This window comes from Aotus nancymaae, unplaced genomic scaffold, assembly GCF_030222135.1.
Source record: "Aotus nancymaae isolate 86718 unplaced genomic scaffold, 86718_ANA_hifiasm-v0.15.2.pri h1tg000011l, whole genome shotgun sequence".
Classification (NCBI taxonomy): Eukaryota; Metazoa; Chordata; class Mammalia; order Primates; family Aotidae; genus Aotus; species Aotus nancymaae.
In genome coordinates, this window is record NW_026988422.1 from 87,437,142 (window position 1) to 87,458,985 (window position 21,844).

The window sequence follows — 21,844 nt, forward strand, 5'->3', positions numbered from 1 at the left end:
CTCCGCCTCTGTCTTCTCGCAGCCTCCTCTGTGTGCGTGAAACCTCCCTGTGCCTGCTTTGCATACGAGACACACAATTGCATTTAGATTCACCAGGATGACCCAGGCCAATCCCGGATCACTGACCCGTCCCAGGATCCTTAACCAATCACGTCGGCAAACCTCTTCACCAAACAAGGTCATACTCACAGGGCCTAAGGATGAACCCCGGTGTCTTTGGGTTCACCATTCAGCCTCAAGAATGATGGCATTCCTGCCGAGTGCAGTGGCTCACGCCTGTAATCCCAGCACTTTGGGAGGCTGAGGTGTGCGGATCACCTGAGGTTAGGGGTTCGAGGCCAGCTTGGCCAACAAGGTGAAAACCCGTCTCTACTAAAAATACAAAAATTAGCTGGGCATGGTGGCGGGCATCTGTAATCCCAGCTACTCGGGAGGCTGGGGCAGGAGAATTTCTTGAACCTGGGAGGCAGAGGTTGTAGTGAACCGAGATTGCGCCACTGCACTCCAGCCTGGAGTGAGACCCATCTCACAAGAAAAAAAAAAAAAGCAGCATGGAATTCCTTCATTGATTTTCTTTGCAGAATAGTTAAATCTCTTCTAGTTTTCATTTTAAACATTCTCTTCTTGCCACTGCCTTCCTCAAGTGTGATTTGCCCAGCGCGTTCTACAGTGAGTGATCTGTGGACACGCCGCCTGTCCTGCGGGAGCTGGGCCCTCGCCTGTGAACCTCAGCTGCTCAGGAAGACACCTGCCAGGTTGCATTCAGGCGCAGCTGTTTCCAGGAGTCTTGACTGCTGTCAGTTTCACTCTGTGCTAATTGTTTCCACCGTAAGAGTCACTGTGATTGGGATGAGGGCCGGGTGTGTGGTTCTTGGTTCTGGCATAGACCCACAGATGCTGCCTGGGTCAGCTGGGTGTGTAGGGGAGGTTACTGGGAATTGCTGCGTTTCATGCTCCTCACACTTCCTGACTGCCTGCTGTGCCTCTTAACACCTTGGAATGAACTGGAAGGAATGGCTGGCAGGGCCTGCGGGACACTGACCCCCTCAGCCACATGCTCCGGGGCACGGCGGATGGCAGGTATGGCGGATGGTGGGCGGTACTCTCGGGATCCCCTGTTCTCCTACTTCCTCATGTGGCCCCAGCTCCTTCCCCGAGAGTCCCCCAACCCCCAGGGCTGCAGGTATAATAGGAAGGGGCTGTGCTGGGCTTAGGATGTGCTGGGTCCGTAATGACTTGGGAGAGACCCTGACGCTAGCTGGGGGGGACCCAGGTCCACAGGCCAGGAAGGGGTGGGGGGGCCATGGGTCCTCCACATACGCTGGGAGTGGGCACACAGGCGCTGGAGCCTCAGGTGGGGGCAGACTCAAAGGGCTCCCTTGGACTCGAGTCTCAGCGCCTTCGGGTGCACAGGGCTCAGAGCCCCGCCTCGAGCACACACACTGCTCCAGTGAACTTCTCATTGCAGAAGACCGGGCATCTGGGGCAGGAGTCAGCTCCCCGTGGCAGCTGCCCGCTTTGTCAGGGGCCATCAGGCAGGGCTGAGCCTGCTTTCCCCCAGGACGCGGAACAAAGGCCGAGCTTTAGTCCTTTCAGCCACGAAATCCCTGTCCTCGACAGGTGTGGAGGACAGGAAAACACTAGTGTTTTTCTTCCAAGCAAAAGCCCTGAGGAGCTGGCAGGGGTGGAGAGGGCACGGGGGGACGGGCCTTTCTCAGGTCACCTGCCTGGGCCAGAGGCAGTCTTCACGGCCTCCCTCGTGCGCGGCGGGTGGGGCCCACGAGCCAGCTCCCCTGGCCGCCCTGTCTCCCCTTTAGTCTCTGGCTCTGGAGGACCCCGGGAGGTGCAGGATGCCTGTTAGGGACAACTGTGCATGGAAGGTGGCCGCTTCCACCCTGAGGCCTCTGCCTGTCCAGCCGCCCCCATCACAACGGTGCCCCAGCTGGGGCAGCGTCTGCATCTGGCTTCTTCCTAAACCTTCTACAAGTATCATCTCTTCTGAGCCTCAGGAACACGCTTATAAATAGATCCTAATATTATCCCCATTTTATATGAGAGAAACTGAGGCATGGGAGGCTGAATAGCTCAGTATCTTGACTAAATATCTGAAGCTTCTGCAGAGCCCCTCTCCATCTGGCATGAGCAGCACCAGCACGGTGAGGAGATTCTGGTCCATTGGCACAGCCCCGGTATGGTGAGGTGATTCTGGTCTGGGTGGCACAGCCCTGGTGTGGTGAGGTGATTCTGGTCCATTGGCACAGCCCCGGTGTGGTGAGGTGATTCTGGTCTGGGTGGCACAGCCCTGGTGTGGTGAGGTGATTCTGGTCCATTGGCACAGCCCTGGTGTGGTGAGGTGATTCTGGTCTGGGTGGCACAGCCCTGGTGTGGTGAGGTGATTCTGGTCCATTGGCACAGCCCCAGTGTGGTGAGGTTATTCTGGTCCATTGGCACAACCCTGCTGTGGTGAGGTGGTTCTGGTCTGTTGGCACAGCCCTGGTGTGGTGAGGTGATTCTGGTCCAGGTGGCACAGCCCTGGTGTGGTGAGGTGATTCTGGTCCATTGGCACAGCCCCGGTGTGGTGAGGTGGTTCTGGTCTGTTGGCACAGCCCTGGTGTGGTGAGGTGATTCTGGTCCAGGTGGCACAGCCCTGGTGTGGTGAGGTGATTCTGGTCCGTTGGCACAGCCCTGGTGTGGTGAGGTGATTGTGGTCTGGGTGGCACAGCCCCGGTGTGGTGAGATGATTGTGGTCTTGTTGGCACAGCCCCGGTGTGGTGAGGTGGTGCTGATCCGGGTGGCACAGCCCCGGTGTGGTGAGGTGGTTCTGGTCCGGGTGGCACAGCCCTGGTGTGGTGAGGTGATTCTGGTCCGGGTGGCACAGTCCCGGTGTGGTGAGATGATTCTGGTCTGGGTGGTACAGTCCCGGTGTGGTGAGGTGATTCTGGTCCGGGTGGCACAGCCCTGGTGTGGTGAGGTGATTCTGGTCCAGGTGGCACAGCCCTGGGGTGGTGCTGTGATTCTGGTCCGGGTGGCACAGCCCTGGTGTGGTGCCGTGATTCTGGTCCGGGTGGCACAGCCCTGGTGTGGTGAGGTGATTCTGGTCCGGGTGGCACAGCCCCGGTGTGGTGAGATGATTGTGGTCTTGTTGGCACAGCCCCGGTGTGGTGAGGTGATTCTGGTCCAGTTGGCACAGCCCTGGTGGGGGGAGGTGATTCTGGTCTGGGTAGCACAGCCCTGTTGTGGTGAGGTGATTCTGGTCCGGGTGGCACAGCCCTGGTGTGGTGAGGTGATTCTGGTCCGGGTGGCACAGCCCTGGTGTGGTGAGGTGATTCTTGTCAGGCTGGCACAGCCCTGGTGTGGTGAGGTGATTCTGGTCAGGCTGGCACAGCCCTGCTCTGGTGAGGTGATTCTGGTCTGAGTGGCACAGCCCCGGTGTGGTGAGGTGATTCTGGTCCGGTTGGCACAGCGCTGGTGTGGTGATGTGATTCTGGTCCATTGGCACAGCCCTGCTGTGGTGAGGTGATTCTGGTCCGGGTGGCACAGCCCTGGTGTGGTGAGGTGATTCTGGTCCGGATGGCACAGCCCTGGTGTGGTGAGGTGATTCTGGTCCGGGTGGCACAGCCCTGGTGTGGTGAGGTGATTCTGGTCCGGGTGGCACAGCCCTGGTGTGGTGGTGAGGTGACGCTCATCTCGGTGGGTGCAGGCTGCCCGCCCCATCGTGGATGAGGACACATTTGGGTGGGGGCTTCGAGGGCTCCCAGTGCACCTAGTCTGTGTATACAGTGAACTCACTGGTCTGATGCGTCAGCCAGGCCGGGGTTGTGTATTATCTCCACTGGCTTTCTGGGGAAACCGAGGCTGCTGCTGGTCTGGCACCTGCCTGCACCTCATGACAGGTTGGGGCTGGAACCCTGGCCTTTGGCCCCAAGTTGTCTGTGACCTGCAGGATGTGAGTGGCACTGAGTAGTCCCTGGGGAGTGGCAGGAGGAAGGAGCAGAAGCCAGACAAAGTACAGAGAATGCGGAGACAGTCCCCTCTGTGGGGCTGGGGTGAGCAGCTGGCAGAGGTGTCTCCGGGCCTGAACTCTCATCCTCCAGACTGGGGGCGAGGGAGCGGGGATGCTCTCAGGGCCCACTGTGGAGGAGAACCTGCACTCCCGGCCGCGGGCCCCTGCAGTGAAGTGGGGGCTGGCATGCTCCATGCCGGGGCTCTTCCCAAGCGGGGGTTGGTCATGGAGGGGCTGCCCTGGGTCCTGGGGGCCGTGGATAGCAGACCGGAGCCCACTTGGTGGCAGTGACGATGATTTCTTTGCTCAGCCATTCCCTGTCACCTTGGGGCGTCTCGGGGGTTCAGCCTCATAAACAAGCAGTTCTCAGCTTCTCAGGGCGCAGGGCCCTTCCCTCTCCTTACTGATGGCCGCTGAGCCCCGGGGAGGCCTGTCTGGGCCAGCGGCAGGTCCCCTGGAGCCCGGGCCTTGGCGGGCAGTGCAGAGGCCTGGCCTGCGTCTGTGGGAGGGGAGTGCAGGGGACCGCGCCTTGGCTGAGGGTCGGAAGTTCAGCATCGTGCTGGGGCAGGTCCCGGCTCCTCCCCGGCCTCAGTTTTCACATCTTGTCTGAGGCAGGGCTGGGTGGTGAAGTCTTCGCTGAGGGAATGTGACAGGTGCCTGCCCGGGCCCCATCGTCTCTCAGGACTAGGGGACCGAGGAGCAAGCATCCTCCCGGACGGGAAACGCCCACAAGGAGGAGGGTCGGAGAATGGAGGTTTCTGGACAACCAAGCGGCGGCTTCTCGAAAACCCTCCTTTTGAAAGGGACTGATTTGCATCAACTTCTCCCTGGAGTCAAGGAGGGACCCACTGGATTCTTCAGCAGCTGCACCTGTGGGTTTGCAGGTGGGCGCAGTCTCAGCTCCGCTGGTGAGTCGGGGCAAACAGAGCCTGGTGCAGGCTGCAAGGCTGATTTAGGATTAAACGAGACGAGACGTGTAGGGTGCCCCGTGCCACCCCCGAGGCACTGCTGTCGGGAGGCCAGTGTGTTCCAGAAGCATCACCCTCCACCGGGCAGGGAGGCCCTCTCCTGGAAGCCTCCGACCCGTCTCACGGGTCCAGCATGGTCTCTCACAGCTGGAAGCAGGGGCTGCCTGTGCCTTTTCACTCATAAGGGAGGCGTTTCTGTTCTTTCTTGAAAATATAAGCATTACTGTTCTTTAAAGTAGACGTAAAATTCAGGTCTTCAGGATTTTTTTTACAGAGGGATTTTCACAATATACATGTGACCACCACTTCTTAAACATTTACTATGCGAACTGTTTTAAAGTAAAAAAAAAAAAAAAATGCAAATGGTTCTATTAAAAAAAAGCTACCAAAAACCTCTAAGCAGCAAAGCCAGAATTCGGGCCCAGGTGTGCGGACGCTGCCTCTCTGTGTGCGCGGGTTCCTCCGCGTCCCTGCTGAGCTGGCACCAACAGTCCCTTCCCAGCCCCCAACCCCGCACGCCCACCAGCCCCTCATTATCTCAGCTCTGCACGTGGAAAATCAATAAATAATCTGCATAGTGCCCTCCCCTCCCGCCTTTTATCAATATTTAATGACAGGCTGCAGGATGCTTTTGGTGTGTGTCCTTCTGGGCCCCTCCTAATGGGATAGCGGCGGAGGTCTCTGCAGGTGCCCGGGCTCACAGATCGCCTCCTGGACAAGGCCCGGCTGGCTGCGATTGGCTGGGCGGGTGGCGGGTGTGGAGCCGGGGGAACGCCGTGATGAATTTTAACAACCTGGGAAGACTCTGGCACCGGCTGCTGTGCAATTAGCGGCCTGTGGATGTCAGGGTGGGTTCCAGATGGGAGGTGGGGGGGCCTCCTCTCTGCCGGCTCGGCTGGGAGGGGGCACGTGGGGTGAGCTGGAGTCACAGACCTAGAGGGAGGGGCTCCTCTCCCAGCCGTGTGTCCTCCTTTCACACTCAGAGGGAGGTGGCGTTTCATGTGGTTCAGCAGCTGTCCAGAAACCCTGGCCACTCCGGGGCTGTGTGCCCTACACCAAGCGGGTCCACTCGGGCCCCTCCCCTAATAACGCAGAAGCTGATCACCCCCTTCGGAGTTCACGCCTCTCTGAGAGAAGCTGACCCTGGTCCGCACCCGTTAGTTGGTGCCTTTGGGTTGAAGTCCACGTTGGCTGGTGACAGCTCGGGAGGCACAGGGGAACACAGCGTCAGCTTCCGCCCGTCCCGTAACCCGGAGGGGTGACAGGAGAGCCGTGTGGGGGGCTCGCTGCTGCTGCTCTGAGTCTCTGGGTCTGGATTCCACGTCCATAAATATTTCGCCCCCGCCCCCCAGGAGGCCCAGCCGCCGGAGTACGAGTGTGTGCGGGGCCACCACTGCTCGGCTGGTGACAGCTGGTCCCTCTGATATACGGACTCTCTGGGCTCCGGGATTATCCTGACTGTGGATGTATCGCCCTTCCGGAAGGCAACCCGGTGGGCCTGTGGGCTTAGCCCCAAGGAATGTTGACTTTGGGGTGAGAGGGCTTGGAGGGGGGTTGCTTGCTCCGCTGGGGCTCATGCCCTCGGAGGCAGCACAGCCCCCAGGCCTCCCCAGATCCTCCTCTGGGACAGGCTCCCTTTGTCTTTGAGGACGTGGGAAGACCCTGAGAGGGAGCTGTCCCGGACTGATGGCGAGTGCCCATTTTACACTCAGCAGCTTGGCGGGAGCTCTGCGTGTGGCCCGAAGCCATGTCCCTTCTGTGGCGAGCAGCATGGCCCGGGCGGCTGGGGCCCCTCTATCCTCCTGTGGCTGCATGTGCGACCCTGGGCAAAGCAGGGTGAGGCGCTGTCTTGGGGCCAGAGTCCTGCTCTGCGGTGGGGGGGGTCCCCCGGAGGGAGAGGACAAGGAGAAGGTGTCGGGCTGAGGGGACTGGATTCTGGGGTCACAGGGCCCTGCAGGGCTCCCTTGCTGGTCACCTGCCCAGGCCGGGCACTCAGTCACTCCGTGCCTCAGTTCCCATCATACCCGGGGACCTTGAAGCTGCCTCCTGGGAAGTCAGGAACATGGGGCATACTGGGGACGCCTTGAGTTCCTCTGCCCGGCTGGCGCTCGGCCCGTCCCACTCTCCCACCGGAGCTCCTGGAGCCGGCCCTGTGTGGGCGCCACCCAACTCTCCCAGGCTTGGACCTGCTGGTGACTCTCCACGTTTGGAACCACCTTCCCTGCAGGTCCTCTCTGCCCGCTGCGTCTGCACAAGTGGTGTACCCAGGTCCCCAGAGCTCCTGTCCCTCAGGCTGGGCTGCCCCAGGGAAGGAGCACAGCCAGGAATGAGGCCTGCAAACGACATGCTGGTCAGAGCCTGCCCACCGGGCCACGTGTCGGGTGGCCTGCAGGCTCCCTGGGCTCCTGGGCACCCCTGGTGGCACTGGCAGTTGAGGAGAGAGGTGGTCCCAAGGACTATGGCGTCCTTCCCGAAAGTCTCTGCTCCTATGCAGCAGAAACGAATCAGGGTGGGTGTCGGCCCATGGCGAGGAGCTGGGATGGGGAACATGGGCACCGGGGACCCAGTCAAAGGCTGCAGAGGCACCCGAGTGTGCAGCCTGAGGCTTTGCATTCTGGGAGGCGATGGGGTGGGGGCACCCCCTGGGCCAACCTGCAGCGTAGAACAGCACGGCGGCCAGGGACCGGGCAGGTGGGCATGGAGAGGTGTGCCGGAGGGTCTCAGATGCTGTGAAGACATGAGAGGCGTTCAGATGCCATGAAGAGTGGGGACGCCGTCCTGTGGGTGGAGATGGTCTGGAAGGTCGCGGCTGAGGGGCGATCCTGATGGGTGTGGGCTGGGGAAGCCTCTGGGCAGTGGCCGGCCTGGTGCCCTTGAGCTGCTGTGCCCCTCATGGTACCAGGACCCTTGGGGCCCAGGTGTGCTGGGAGTCTGCAGCCTGCGGCGGGGGGTGGGGGCAGGCCCCTCCTCCCTCCAGACCCCCCCTTTGTCCTCTGCAGCTGCTGCCTTGGGCCACCACCCTCTGACCAGGTGGGAGGTGTCTCTGGGGGTCGTCTGGGTGGCATGAGCCCAGCTCTGATGACTTCACACGGAGCCACCCCCTGAGACGCTGGCAAAGCAGCTGCTGTGAGACCTGACGGAAAGATAAAAATGATGGAATGTTTGTTCTCACACGGAAAGCCAGGCTCGCATGTTTAGGGTAACCGGGAAAAGACCTTCCTCTTACCTTGGAGCGCAGGTTAAACACCTGCTCTCCTGTCCCCACACCTAATGCCAGCACAGCCCCCACCATCTTCTAATGGTGCCGTGACTGTGGCCTGGCTCTGCCCACATGGAGCGTCGTGCCAGTTAGGGGGTTTCTGTGGTGTCGGGGAGCTTCGGACTCCCCCGGGCTCTGTGCATAGGCTCCGGGTGGGGCTGACAGGAGAGAAGGAGAGGAAGAAATCGAAGCGAGGCTGAAACTGCTGGACCACAGATCCCACGGGCGGGTCACTCAGTGACGGGGGTGGGCAGGTGGTGTGACCGAGGCCGTCATTCGGGGACACCTGAGGGTGGGAGCATGTGGCCAGCCCATCCCTCAGGCCTGCCGGGGTCTCCTCTGCCCAGCATGGGCAGGGGGGTGCTGGCCTGCAGCCCGAGAGATGGGGGCTCCACCCTCAGCCCTCAGCGTCTCCGCCTGGGAGGCTCTTCTGGCTTTGTGGCCCATCCCAAGTGCCGACTCCTGGGGTGCAGCCCCCTCTGCCAGGGTCAGTGCGGGGCCATGGCCCGGGGCTGCCCTGAAGGGTGAGAGACCAGGCACAAGCCGGGTCTCTTGGGGACAGCTGGCTTATCTCAGCCCCTCCAAAATGGGTTGGGCCCTGATCCTAGTCTCAGATCAACCCTGCCCTCCCTGCCCGGGCACAGATGGAGCTGTCGGGGACTTGGAGACCAGTGGCTTCTCCCCTCCTCTCCAGGGTCCCCAACAGACTCCGCCAGCTTCCCTGCTGAGGCCTCTGCCACACTGGGTGATGGCTGTGCACCCCGCCCCTCTGGGCCCCTGCTGTGGTCTGAGCCCTCAGCCCTTCACCCGTGGCTGAGTTCCTGCTCTGGGTCACTCTGCTGATGGCTGAGGGGGCAGGGTGTGAGGGCATGGGCCACTGCCAGACCTTCCTCTCCCCAAAGCCCCTCCCGACCCTCCCGCCTCTGCAGGCAGCCTGCTGCCCTGCCCCCACCCCCACTGCCTCCTCCCTTCTCTGACATCTTCCCGGCTGGGGTATCCTGGAACGGGCAGCCAGGGAGACCAGGTGGCCTTGGAGGGGGCGTAGCTGCCTGGCACTCCTTTCCTTGGTAATTTGCGGAGCCTGTGGAGGGAGCATGACCCGCTGAGTGCTGGGCGGCGGGGGGTGGCGGGGGGGCGTGCCTTTTTCTGTCTGCCGCGTCCAGCCTGGGCGGGGCTGCTTCTGCTCTGGTGAAGGCTTCCGCCACCGTCCCGGCCCTCGCTGAGTGCCCCCAGACCCGTGGGCGCGCATCTGTGCGGGGCCCTGGGGAGTCCTCCAGACTTGGAGCCTCTTTCCCTGTTCCCAGACCTCCGTGCGGGGAGGAAATCGGGTGAAATTGAGGTTAACGTTTCCATTAAACCTGGATGGATTTTCCCCGCGTGGAAGGAGCTGTCAGGCGCCCGGGCTCTTAGCAGCGTGGACCCGGCCCCAGCACAGCCACGCTCCCAGACCTCCTCCTGGGAAGGCCCGGCTGCCCCCCGCCCCTCTGCCCACCGTGCCTCCGCTCCAGGCCTCGGCCTCCCTCCTCTCCTCTCTGATCAATAAAGGGCCTCTACCCCAACCACCAGGGACGCCGAGGGTTCCTCTACACTTAAACCGGAGTTGAAGCAGAATCACAACACGCAGCGCCCGTAACAGCCCGTCCTGGGCCCCAGCCCCGCTGCTCCCAGCCCCGCTGCTCCCGGCCGCCTGCTCTGCGCCTTCCCGGCCGCTTCGCGGATACTCATTTTCCATTTCCTTCCCGAGAGCTTAGCCTGCTAATGTGATTTTGGTGTCTGGTCTCTTGGCAAATGTCTCCAAAGAGATTTATGGGGCTTCCCTCTCCTGACCCCTCACTTGCCCTTGGCAGGAAGCTCGAGGGGTTCGATGTGATCCGGTACAGGGCCCCGGGGAGGGGCGGAATGTGCCAGAAGGCGGGTCTGGGAGAGCAGCAGTGAGCACCGGGCGGTACAGACCCCTGGGGCGGAAGGAGCGTGGGCTCCTGTCTGGCCCAGGGGTTTCCAGGCCCCAAGTTGGTCCCTGCCTGCTGAACGAGAGCCAGTCCCAGGGCCGGTCTGCCGTCAGGTGGGGTCAGAGGGGGACGGTGGTCGGGACAAGCAGCACAGCAGCCACTGGCCACGGCTCCTTCCTGGGGGCTGGGCTCTGGACATGTGGCCCACGTGGCTCTGGAAGGCCCTGACCTGAAGGTCATGAGTCCTCTGGAGAGTCGCCGAATGGCCTCTGGGGGGCCCTGGTGAACGTTTGCAGACAGCATTCGGGCCAGACCCTCATTCCCCTCACAATGGCCCCTGGTGAGTGGGCTCCTTCCCTCTCCAGGTACGGGAGGGGGCTCAGGGAGGTCGGGTCTTTGCTCTGGGTCAAGGCCAGGCATCATTAAGCTAGGGTGAGGTCGAGTCTGCCTGGGCCCAGGGACTGCTCTGGTGGGCAGGGAGCCCGGCTGTGGGCAGCGGAAGCCACGACCACCTGCCCGGCCCTGCACTGCCAGGTGTGGGCTGTACCTGGAGCCGAGGGTGCTGGCCAGGCAGGTTGTGGGGGCAGGTCCCAGCGGGCTTCTCTGGCCAGGAGTCCTGCCACCCCTTCCTGGTGGGGGCCTGTGCAGGGTGGCAGGGAGGGGCGGTGGGAGTGGCTGAGCTGGGTAGGGGCTCCGATGGGGCTCTGGCAGGTGGAGGACTGCACGTGACTTTCAGGGGCCTGCATGAGAACCGCCTTCCCCAGCCCCGGCCCCAGGCCACGGAGCATCTGAGGACACGTCGCTGTGGAGTACGTGTGGCTCCTGGGCAGCTGGGGGCTACAGGAACGTGCGGCAGCGGGGGGCTGGCTCGGCCTGAGGGGAGGAGAGCCATGAGGCTCGGGTCAGGGAGGGCCGGACCTTGCTGTGTGACCTTGGGCGCGTCTCCCTGCTCTCAACAGAGTGGGGCCGAGAGCGGCGCTGTCGTTGGTGGGAGGGGGCAGTTGTGGACCTGCAGTGGGCGGATGTCTGCCATCGCCCCGGCCGCATTTCCTCCTGGGATCCGGCGCTGCTGGGAGTGAAGGCCGGTGTGACTTGCTTCAGATCTCACGGACACACGCTTGAGCAAGTGGTTTTCATTCTCTGGAGCCACAGTGTCCTTACCTGGGAATTGGGTGAAACCCCGGTGGCCTTGGGCCGTGGTGGAAATCAGACGTGACAGCCACGTGCCACACGCCTCGTGGACGTGCCACTGATGGTCACTGTGGGTGCTGTGGGGCTCCTCCTCTGCCTCTGCCTCCAGGATCCTGTTCATCGTTTGCCACAGTAGCATGTCTGCCAGGTACGCCGCTTGCTCCCGACACCCTCGCTGGTATTTTAGGCCTGCTGGCGCTTGGAGAAATCTCTTGGTGTGAAATACTCTCACCAGCAGCAGGGCACCTGGTTCACGTTCCCATTTCCCAAACTCCAACGGTGCCCGACACTGTTTCCTGCAGAGGAAGCCGCTACACCTTTGGGTAGATGCCTGTGCGAAGCCAGCCCGGGCGGGGCGGGAGCTGCCAGCCTTTCACGGGCATCTCTGTCTGGCCTGCCTCAGCAAACACACGATAAATCCCCTTCCCCAGGCCACCTGCTCCCAGTTCCCAGATAGCCGGGCTCTTACTCACATGTATGTTTCATTTTGTGTGGCTAATGTTGTCTTAGAGAAGTTAGGGGGAGCAGATGAGTGTTTGATGTAGCGCAGGAACTCTGATGAGCCCCACGTTTCGTTGTGGTGCCGGGGATGGGGTGAGGGTCGCTGGCTCCTCGTCACTCTGTGCAGCCTCATAGCCCTGTGGCAGTGGCTGCTGAACCAGGAGGGGTCACTTGCCTGGGCCCAGGCTCTCAGGGCAAACCCAGCAGGCCTCCCTGGCTGCTGGACAGTGGTTGGAGGAGATCGTCCCTGTGGGGCCCGGGGGACACAGAGGTGCCACAGTGAGCCAGCCTGGCCCCTTGCTAACAACAGGCTTGTGCTGGCAGAAAGACAGAACCGACTTGGTCTGCTTTCCTCCCTCCGCTGCACGCGCTCCATGCCTGTGTTATTAAGGGGGCCGGCCAGGAAGCGCTAAATTAGTTATGAGACGCAGGACTCCGGGGATTCAGCGGGGTTGTGTCCTCGCTTCCTGTGCGTTTCCTGTGTGCTGGGCACGGCCCAGAGAGACTCACAGACGGAAGCCTGCCCTGCAGGCTCACAGGCTGCAGTGGCCAGAGAAGGATGCCGGGGTCTGATGCTCGTGTAACTTTGAGGGGGTCTTCTTTAAGAAAGAAAATTTAAAAATAGAAATATCTAATTGGTTCTAGGCCATGCAAGAGCCCGTGTGAGTGGGGACTCTGCAGCCGAGCTGTTTTTAGGGGCTGAACCAATTGCCCCACGTGGGGCCATCAGCCTGATGAGACCATCACTGTTTCCAGGGCTGGGGACTCACAGGTTGACAGTGACAGAAACTCTCACAATAGCTGGGCTGAGGGATTTGCCGGATGAGACCTGGGCATCCTGCAGAATCTAAGGATGGTTGGACCGCCAGGAGAGGAGGCAGCTGGGATTCAGGGGCCAGCAGAGCCGAGGCCCAGAAGTGTCCTTCCCAGGTCAGGCCTCAGCTCTCACTGGTTTGTTCTACATGCGGCAAATGTGGGGCTGGAGGCTCCCAAATTTTGCACCTTACACCTCCGGCCACGAGAGAGAACTTGACTTCTCTTTCCTAGTTCGAGTTCCAATAACCCTGGACCTGATCTGATGGGTCCAGCCTGAATCAGGTGGTTCCGTTAGGATCACTCAGCTGGGGCCAGGGCGCTGGGATCACAGTGCACTAACCTGGCGGGTTTGCAATAGCTGTGGGGTGGAGAGCAGAAAGCAGTTCCTGGAAAGTTCCACAGAAGCCAAGGCTACTGTGGGGGCCCAGAGGAAGGTGTGACTCAGCTCTGCTTTGAGAACAACGGACAGTTTCCTAGAGATTGGGCCATCTGGGCTGGGTCTTGCAGTATCAATAGGAATTCACTAGGCAGAGCTGGAGAATGAGGTGACTCTAGGGGCAGGCATGGGGAAGTGGCATGGCTTGGGAAGAATGACTCGCTCAAGGTGATTGGAGCATAGGCTTTGGTGGTGGCAGGAGGCTGGGTGCTGGGGGCTTGAGTGGGGTGACGTGAGCAGATCCTTCCTGTGTCCCTGTGAGGACGGGTAGACGGGGCCTCCCTGGGAGCTCAGAGACGTGGAGTGCCTTGCCCAAGGTGGCGGGAGGGGTGCCCGCAGCCCGGGTCTCAGTGCAGCCCTTGTTCCCATGGGTCCAGATCCCTGAGCCTCACCCACCCCTCCCTCGCCACCGCCGCCTGGCCAGCAGCCACAGGTGGCTCCCAGAGCACCTCTCGCCATTTCCCGGCTGTGCTGGGCACTGACCTTCTCTCTCACTTGGGGTCCCCACCCCCATCAGGGGTCAGGGGAGGCTTGTCTCCCTTAAGAGGAGTGAACTGAGGCTGGGCTAACCTGACTCACTCAAGTCACTCAGCTAATACGGGCAGTGCTGGGATTTGTACTCAGGGTGCAACGGCCACGGGGAAACGGGCACCGGGGGTAGAGCCCCTTTGGGGACTGAGCAGGGAGCAGCCGGGGAGCACGTGGGGATGTGGCACAAGCCCCTTCTGAGGGAGGACTCGGTGGCTGGCTGCTCTTGAATGGTGCCTGCCCCACAGCCTGGGCTGTGTCCAGCCCTCCTGCTGCCCTGGTTACCTCCAAGAGACCCTGCTAACTTCAGTCAGCCTGGCAGGGCTGGCATGGCAGGGCAGGCCTGTGGCACCATCCTGACTTGTCACTGTGGTCCTCATCCTGGGTCAGGAGCCGTCCTGCCCCAGGCCCGTGCTGTCCACCTGCTGTGGCCCCTGCCCAGGAGGGGCATGTGTGATGCCTGCCCAGGAGGGGCATGTGTGATGCCAGCCCTGGTGTGCATGGGGGCTCCTGGCCGAGGCCTCGACTGGACTTGCATCTATGTTTAGACTGAGATGCACCAAGAGGCTGGGCCTGCTGCACCCCAGGGGCTATGGATGGGGGTCCATCCCGCCTGGGTAGGACGCATCTGCAGGGCACCTGCCACCACACGCTAAAGGAGGTCACCACCCCTGGGTGGCCTGGGTCCCCAAGACGCTATCCCACCGAGCCTGATGGGAGGCCCAGGCCCCAGGCCCGCCCCATCACAGGGGAGGTGATGGCCGCACGGAGGTCCCCTGGATGCCTGTGGTGGCTGCTCATTCGGTCTCTCTCTCTCCAAAAGCAGCCTGCCCGTCTGCGAAGTCACTTAGCTGGGATCTAATCGGGTCTTACAAGGGCATAAATGACTCAGCTAGAGTCGTTCCCGGGTGTTTCCACCCTGGGCCTGTTATTTACTCCCCGTGCGGTAATGTAGTCACAGCCTTGGGTGCGCAGTATTTATGATGTTTTATCGGTTTCCGGCCCCGGTCACCTGTCCAGGAACATTTGTTGAGACGTTGTGCAGAGCCGCTGGGGACCTCTGCCATCGATCCACCCAGAGCTCCCGTGGCAGCCCCGCAGCCCCTCGAAAAGGCAGGGCGGACCTGTGTGGCCACCCTGAGCTGTCCGCTGTCTGCAGATGGCAGCTCTAGGGGTGACGGCTGAGGACAAGCAAGAGTTTGGACTGTGTCTGACATTTCCCGTGGCACGTGCTGAATGCCGTGCCTGGTCGTGGACAGTTACACTGTTAAAGGCAGCGGCTCTAAGTGCCGCTCACTGAGCACCCACTCTCCGCCAGGCTCAGCTGCACACCCTCACCACAGCCCTGCAAGGCAGGTGTCCCTGATGGGAAACTGAGTTTCAGTCATTGCAGGCGACTTCCCAAAGGAGCGTGGCCTGGGAGCTCCACGTGGCAGCTTCCTTGGCTCTTACAAGGGGAAGGACGAGCTCCTGCTGGCTGCTGGGTCCCGCCCCTTTGCCTTCCCGGGCCCCTTTGTATGTCTGCGGTGGTGGAAACGCTTCGTAAGGGATGTAAAGTGGTTTTTATTCTTCACCCAGGAGATCTGATCATGGTAATTTCGTACCCGCCTGCCTCTATCTATCCCCCCAGTCGGGCTGGCGACGGGGAGGCAGATGATTAGTGCCAGGCCTGATAAATGGGACACGGGGCTGAGGCGAGAGAGAAACGCTGTTTTATTGTTGAAGACAAAGCCGGTGGGCGGGCGGCATATGTGGTGCTGGAGCCCCTCGCTGTGACGGAGGCCCCAGGCCTCAGAGCAATCAGGGCTTTCACGAGCGCCCCCCACTCTACGTGGGAGGCAAGGACCCCCATTAGCCTGACTGGCTGTGGGGGAGGGGCTGGCAGAATGTCAGTGGGGTGGAGGTGACACGAGGTGATCAGTGAGGACCTGTCCACTTGCATCTTTCCCCACGACTCGATTAAGGCCCGAGGAGGGGTCGGGCTGGAGCCCCAGGCCAGCGTGGCTTAGGGGATCTTTTCTGTTTGGAAGGCAGGAAGGGAACGGAGAGCTGCCGGCTTTGTCAGCTGCCTGAAGAGTATTGATCCGTATTAGAAATGATAATGAGGCTGAGAGGCCTTCACCGTTTCCCTGTTGCAGGGCTGTCCTGGTGGGGGTGCTGGAGGAGGCCTGGCCTCTAGCCGCCCCTCACCGTCTTCTCCCCACTCAGGTCTGAAGCTTCCCAGGCCACGACCTGAGTTCACTGATGGCCATGGAGGTCTGGCCAGAGGAGCGAGGGCAGCACAGCGCGGGAGCCCAGGACTGGGAGCCACAGCCTGCTTCTGGGACTGGCTAGATGCTGCGGGATTTACCGAGCATCTGGAGGGTGCCTGATGTTCCGTGGGTCATCTGGGGCACCTCTAAGATGGTGAGGATGACTCTTACTGCTATAATGACAGATGAGATGAAGACACGGAGGCTCACAGTTGCCAAGCGGCCAGACCTCTGCCTGCCTCTCCAGCGCTCTGGGACACGATGCTCCCCCTCAGACCCGCCACTTGCTGGTGGAGCTTTGGCTTTTATTGAGTCACTAAGCCCCTCTGGGACCCACTTTCCTCATCTGTAAAGTAGCATCCATAACAGACTTGCTGAGAGAGTTCAGCAAACGATGCCAGGGCTCACACAGCCCAGCCCTGCACCTCCACTTGGCGGTAGGGCCTGGCAGGGGCAGGCGAGCCTGAGCCTCGGGCTTGACTCTAGCTCTGTATCCACTCTGGTGAACATTTAAGGTTGAGGAGTCTGGGTTTGCTCCTCCATGGAGGGAGGGCATGCCATTTACCTTTCTAAATGGTTGTGAGAATCAAATGAGTACCTAACATGTACTTGGTGCTTAACAAAAGATGGGTGTCATCATCGTCATTATCACCACCACCACACCCTCACCACCGCCATCATCACCATCACCATAATCACCATCACCATCACAATCATCACCATTATCACCATCACAACACCCTCACCACCGTGATCATCACCATCACCACCATTATCACCATCACCATCACCATCACCGTCATCACCATCATCACCATCATCACCATCACCATCACCATAATCACCATTATCACCATCACCATCACCATCACCGTCATCACCATCACCATCATCATCACCATCACCATCATCACCATCACCATAATCACCATTATCACCATCACCATCACCGTCATCACCATCATCACCATCATCACCATCACCATCACCATAATCACCATTATCACCATCATCATCACCATCACCGTCATCACCATCACCATCATCACCATTATCACCATCATCACCATTATCACCATCACCATCACCGTCATCACCATCACCATCACCATCATCATCACCATCACCGTCATCATCATCACCATCACCATCACCATAATCACCATTATCACCATCACCATCACCATCATCACCATCATCATCACCATCACCATCACCGTCATCACCATCACCATCATCACCATTATCACCATCATCACCATTATCACCATCACCATCACCGTCATCACCATCACCATCACCATCACCATCACCATCACCGTCATCACCATCATCACCATCACCATCATCACCATCATCACCATCACCATCACCATAATCACCATTATCACCATCACCATCACCATCACCGTCATCACCATCACCATCATCACCATTATCACCATCATCACCATCATCACCATCACCATCACCATAATCACCATTATCACCATCACCATCACCATCACCGTCATCACCATCACCATCATCACCATTATCACCATCATCACCATTATCACCATCACCATCACCGTCATCACCATCACCATCACCATCATCATCACCATCACCATCACCGTCATCACCATCATCACCATCACCATCACCATAATCACCATTATCACCATCACCATCACCATCATCACCATCACCATCATCATCACCATCACCATCACCGTCATCACCATCACCATCATCACCATTATCACCATCATCACCATTATCACCATCACCATCACCGTCATCACCATCACCATCACCATCACCATCACCGTCATCACCATCATCACCATCACCATCACCATCATCACCATCATCACCATCACTGTCACCATCACCACCATCATCACCATCATCATCACCATCACCCTCACCTTTGTCATGGTCATTGTCATCAGTGTTGTCATCATCCCTGTCATTGTCATCATCTTCATTATCATCAAGCTGACAAAGATTGTGGTTTTGTTCCCGTCCCAGGGAGATCTGAAGATGCTGATCATGTCCTTGCCTCTATTTGTCCCCCAAGTCTGGCCTGCAAGGGAGGCTGCTAATCTGGCTGCTGAGTATGCCAGATCCATGGGATCATGGATCAAGGGGCTCAACCCCCTGGGATCCGTGTGCTGGCATTTGTCTGTGGGGTCCAGGGGTAGGTCTTCCCACCACCAGGACACCAGGCTGGGTAAGCAGGCTGCATGGGGACAGCTTGAGGGTCAAGGCTGTGAAGCTGCGGTGACTGATGTGGGGTCTGCTGATGGGGAGGGGATGCCTGTGCAGGTGGCGTGGGGCTTACCCTGCTTCTGCTCCCTTCCTCTTTCCTCCCTTCCTTCCTCCCTTCCTCTTTCTGTGTTAGGTTTGCAGCTCCTGTTAGTTCTTAAGTGGAGAAATTGTGCAAGTTGTATTTCTCAAGTCTGAAGCTCAGGGAGAGGCCCTTGCTAGAGGTGTGAACTTCTAGAACTCTCATCAAGGAGCTGAAGTTTGAGCCATGGTCTTGGTGAGACTTCGAGGGAAGATGTAGACAGAAAGGAGAGGCAGGCAAGTCTAGGAGCTGGAAGGAGATGAGAGGGCAAGAAAAGGCCTCAGAAAGACTGGCTGTCAAGGTGGGGGTGAGCCACGTGAGTGTGGGGGACACCTGTAGGACTTGGTGCTGCAAGGAGAGGAGGCCACCCACATCACAGGCTGTGAGAGGTCAGGATAGTGGGGCCTGAGACTGCTGGCTGGCTTGGTGGCCCTCAAAGATGTGAGCCACTGGGATCTTGGTGGCCAGTGGGGTGGGGCAGGGAGGAAGCAGGCCAGTGACAGTGGCTGAAGGACGTGGGAGGAGCAGCTGGGACTGCGATGATGGACGGTTCTTTCCAGAAGAAGAGCAAAGAAATGGGGACAGTAGCTAAAGGGAGATGTGGTGTGTGGGTGAGGAAGGATAGCATAAAGAAATAACTGAACATCAGTACTGGGAATGAGCAGGGGGAGACCCTGAAGTGCAGGAGAGGGAGGCTAATTGCTGGAGCAATATGTGGGTTCTCCCTTCCTCATTCCTTCTTGAAATGGTCTTTTCACTCTTGGTTTTCAATTTTTTGACTATAATGAGCTGAGTTGTGTGTGTGTGTGTGTGTGTGTGTGTGTGTGTGTGCACGCGCTTGTGTATTTATTCTTTTTGGGGTTTGCTGATATTCTAGGATCTGTAATTGACATTTTCTTCAATACTTGGAAAAACGTTTGACCATCATATCTCCAAATACTTTTTTCTGCTCTTTTTCATTCTCTTTTGTTTTTTGATTCCAGTAACACATATCCTAGGCCATCTGAGACCTTTGTGGGCTGCTGTCGAGGTACTCAGTGAGGAACACTGAGGCACTGTTCTCAAGCACAGGTTTTGTAATTATTCAGATGCAACAAGGTCAACAGACCAGGAGACGACTGCCATTGAAATGGTTTGTTACTCACAGTTCCCAGGAGGAGGGGGTCACGCCACACCACGCAGGGCCACACAGGGCAGCACCTGGGTTGGCCAGGAGCAGGAGTGAGGGGAAAGCATGAGGCAAGCAGGCTGAGGATTGGTTTGTTTCAGTCATTTTGGTGGGCTCTGGGGCACAGGTGCTGTCTCTAGGTGTCTGGCACCTGGCCCTGGGGTAATCAGGGTGGGACTCGTGGCCCAAGTGTGAGAGCCCATGGAGGAGGTGGTGCCTGGGTGCAGGCTCTGGATTAGCCGCTGGTTTGCATATGGAAGGTGTGGTCCAGCGTTTATGCTGTCTAGGAACTGGCTAGGCCTGGGAGGTGGAAGGGCAGTTTCTCCAGGCTCAGCACAGTCCCAGGTGTCAAAAAGATGTGTGTAACACACTTACTTTTCATGTTCTAGAAGTCACCAGTCTCTGTTCTCCAGATGACATAGAAATTGTCTGTCTTCAAGATGCTGACTCTCCTTCTGTCTCTAATCTGTTGTTGAACCTATCCAGTGATTTAAAACAATTCAGCTATTATACTTGTCAGCTCTGGAATTACGCTTTAAACCCTGGGTGTTTTTATACTTGCTGACTTAAAGTGATTTTTCTGTTTCTTTGTTTGGCTAGTCATGTTTTATGGTAAACTATACATTGTAAATGGTACCTTGTGGAAACTCTGGATTCTGTTATCTTCCTCTGAGAAGTGTTGATTTTTGTCCCAGCAGCCTGGGCAGATCTCGGCTTTATGCTTCTTTGAAACAGGTCCTGGAGACCCATGGTGTGTCCCAAGCCTCTACTTTGGTGACACAAAGTCCCCACACTCTGTCTCCCCTGGGGACCTGGGGGCTCAGTGTTGCTGTTCTGAGGATGAGTCTGGAGCAGGGGTCTGAGCATGGCTGCGTCTCAGCTGCCTGCTCCCCTGCCAAGCTCGCCCCTCCACTTGGGCTGGTCCTGAGCTCCACCACCTTCCAGCGTTGCTGCCTGCTAAGTGTCCATCCTGCCTTTGCCCTGGACAAGGGCATTTGCTCCTGCCCTCTGCGTGCAAGGCCCCATGAGGAGCCGTGAACCCCACACTCCCCTCTGGACCCTCTCTCTGGAATCCTGGCCCCCACAATCCCACCCCTTCAGTGCCTGAGTTCTGGCGTCTGCCTCCTGGGCTCAGCTGGCTGCCACACCCTGCCTGGGCTCCACTCCTGCGTGAGTGGTGGGGAGATGGTCCTGGGTGGAGAGCTGGGCCAGCGGTGGCACTCACCTCACTGGCTTCCATCGTCTCCGGGATCGCAGTCCCGTGCCACTGCACCAACACCCAAAGACCTTCGCCTGCTCTGGAGCTGACTCCTGTGCTGGGAGGAAAATGCAGAGGCGGCCGGGGCCAGGGTGTGGTCGTTCTGATAAACCACGGGCGGGCACAGAAGGAAGTGGGGGCAGGAGAGGAAGCGAAAAGTGTCACTGTTTCAGTGAGGACGCGAGGTCCTGGTTGGGAGGAAGGCTGGGGGCTGCGAGCTGCCGAGGGCGGGAGTGTGGGCGTGGCAGGGCAGTGGTTACAGAGCGGATGCTGGAGGCGGGGCTGTGGGTGACAGGACCCAGCTGCAGCCCCAGGGGGAGACGACGGTCACTGGGTCAGGCGGGTCAGGGGACGGATGGACTGGCTGTCCCGTGACGCTGAGTCCGCAAGCATGCTGGCTGGATGGGGTGGCCACGGTCAATAGCACAGATGGGTGGGGCAAGAGCAGAAACGAACTTTCCCACGACGTCGGAGTCTGAGGCCTCGGCATCACAGGCTGGTTTCCTCTGTGGCCTCGTCCTTGGCCTGCAGACGCCGCCCCCTCCCCGTGTCCTCAGGTGGTCCCTGTGCCTATGTCCTAATCTGTTCCTGTCAGGACACCCGTCGGATGCAGTCAGGCCACCCTCACGACCTCTCTCTAATGTAATTGGCTCTTTAACAAGCCTATCACAAATGCAGCCCCATTCTGGGGTCCTGGAGTCTGGGGCCCTGGTGTCTGAACTCTGGGCCTCCCAGCGAGTGGCCTAGAGCGGAAGCCATCAGTGAGTGAGCGATGGGCAGCAGCCATGGCGGGGGCCAATCCTGAGCTGGAGCTGGGGCTGTGGGGCACCTGAAGGACCGTAGGGGGTCCGGGGAGAGCCAGATGCCAGCTACGGTGAGAAGGGAAACACTGCCAGGTGCGTGGCCGAAGAGGAGCTCGGTCCTGGCTGGGAGGGAGGCTGGGGGCTTCGAGCTGCAGAGGGTGGGAGTGCGGGGTGTGGCGTAGCCCTCGGGCCCCCGAGGGTGGTGGCCTCTGCCATGCACCGTATGAGCCTCCAATGGATGCCCGTGAGAGAGTGGTGCCCACGCCACAGCCACCTGCACTGCCAGCGACCCCTCCGGTGGACACGTCGGCTTCTCCTCTAGGAAGGGGCAGGTTTCGTGGCTGGAGCAGATGGCCCTGAGTGAGCCGAGTTGTCTT

The 21,844-nt window shown here is 59.3% G+C and overlaps 1 protein-coding gene across 2 annotated transcripts; it reads right to left on the minus strand.

Moving 5' to 3' along the window:
• Nucleotides 1–15,369: 15,369 nt before the first annotated feature.
• On the minus strand, nucleotides 15,370–20,696 carry LOC135274299 (uncharacterized). Of its 2 annotated transcripts, none has more exons than XR_010342153.1 (3): nucleotides 20,632–20,696; nucleotides 19,782–19,884; nucleotides 15,370–15,720 (listed from the first exon to the last, which is right to left on the minus strand). XR_010342153.1 is itself a non-coding variant. In XM_064375260.1 (3 exons), the coding sequence occupies exons 2-3, from the start codon at nucleotides 19,786–19,788 to the stop codon at nucleotides 16,635–16,637; spliced, it is 1,359 nt and encodes a 452-aa protein (XP_064231330.1). In that variant the 5' UTR covers nucleotides 19,789–19,884; nucleotides 20,632–20,696; the 3' UTR covers nucleotides 15,765–16,634. The 2 variants fall into 2 exon arrangements, 1 of the variants encoding a protein (XP_064231330.1); XM_064375260.1 differs by lacking the exon at nucleotides 15,370–15,720 and adding an exon at nucleotides 15,765–17,986.
• Nucleotides 20,697–21,844: the final 1,148 nt, after the last annotated feature.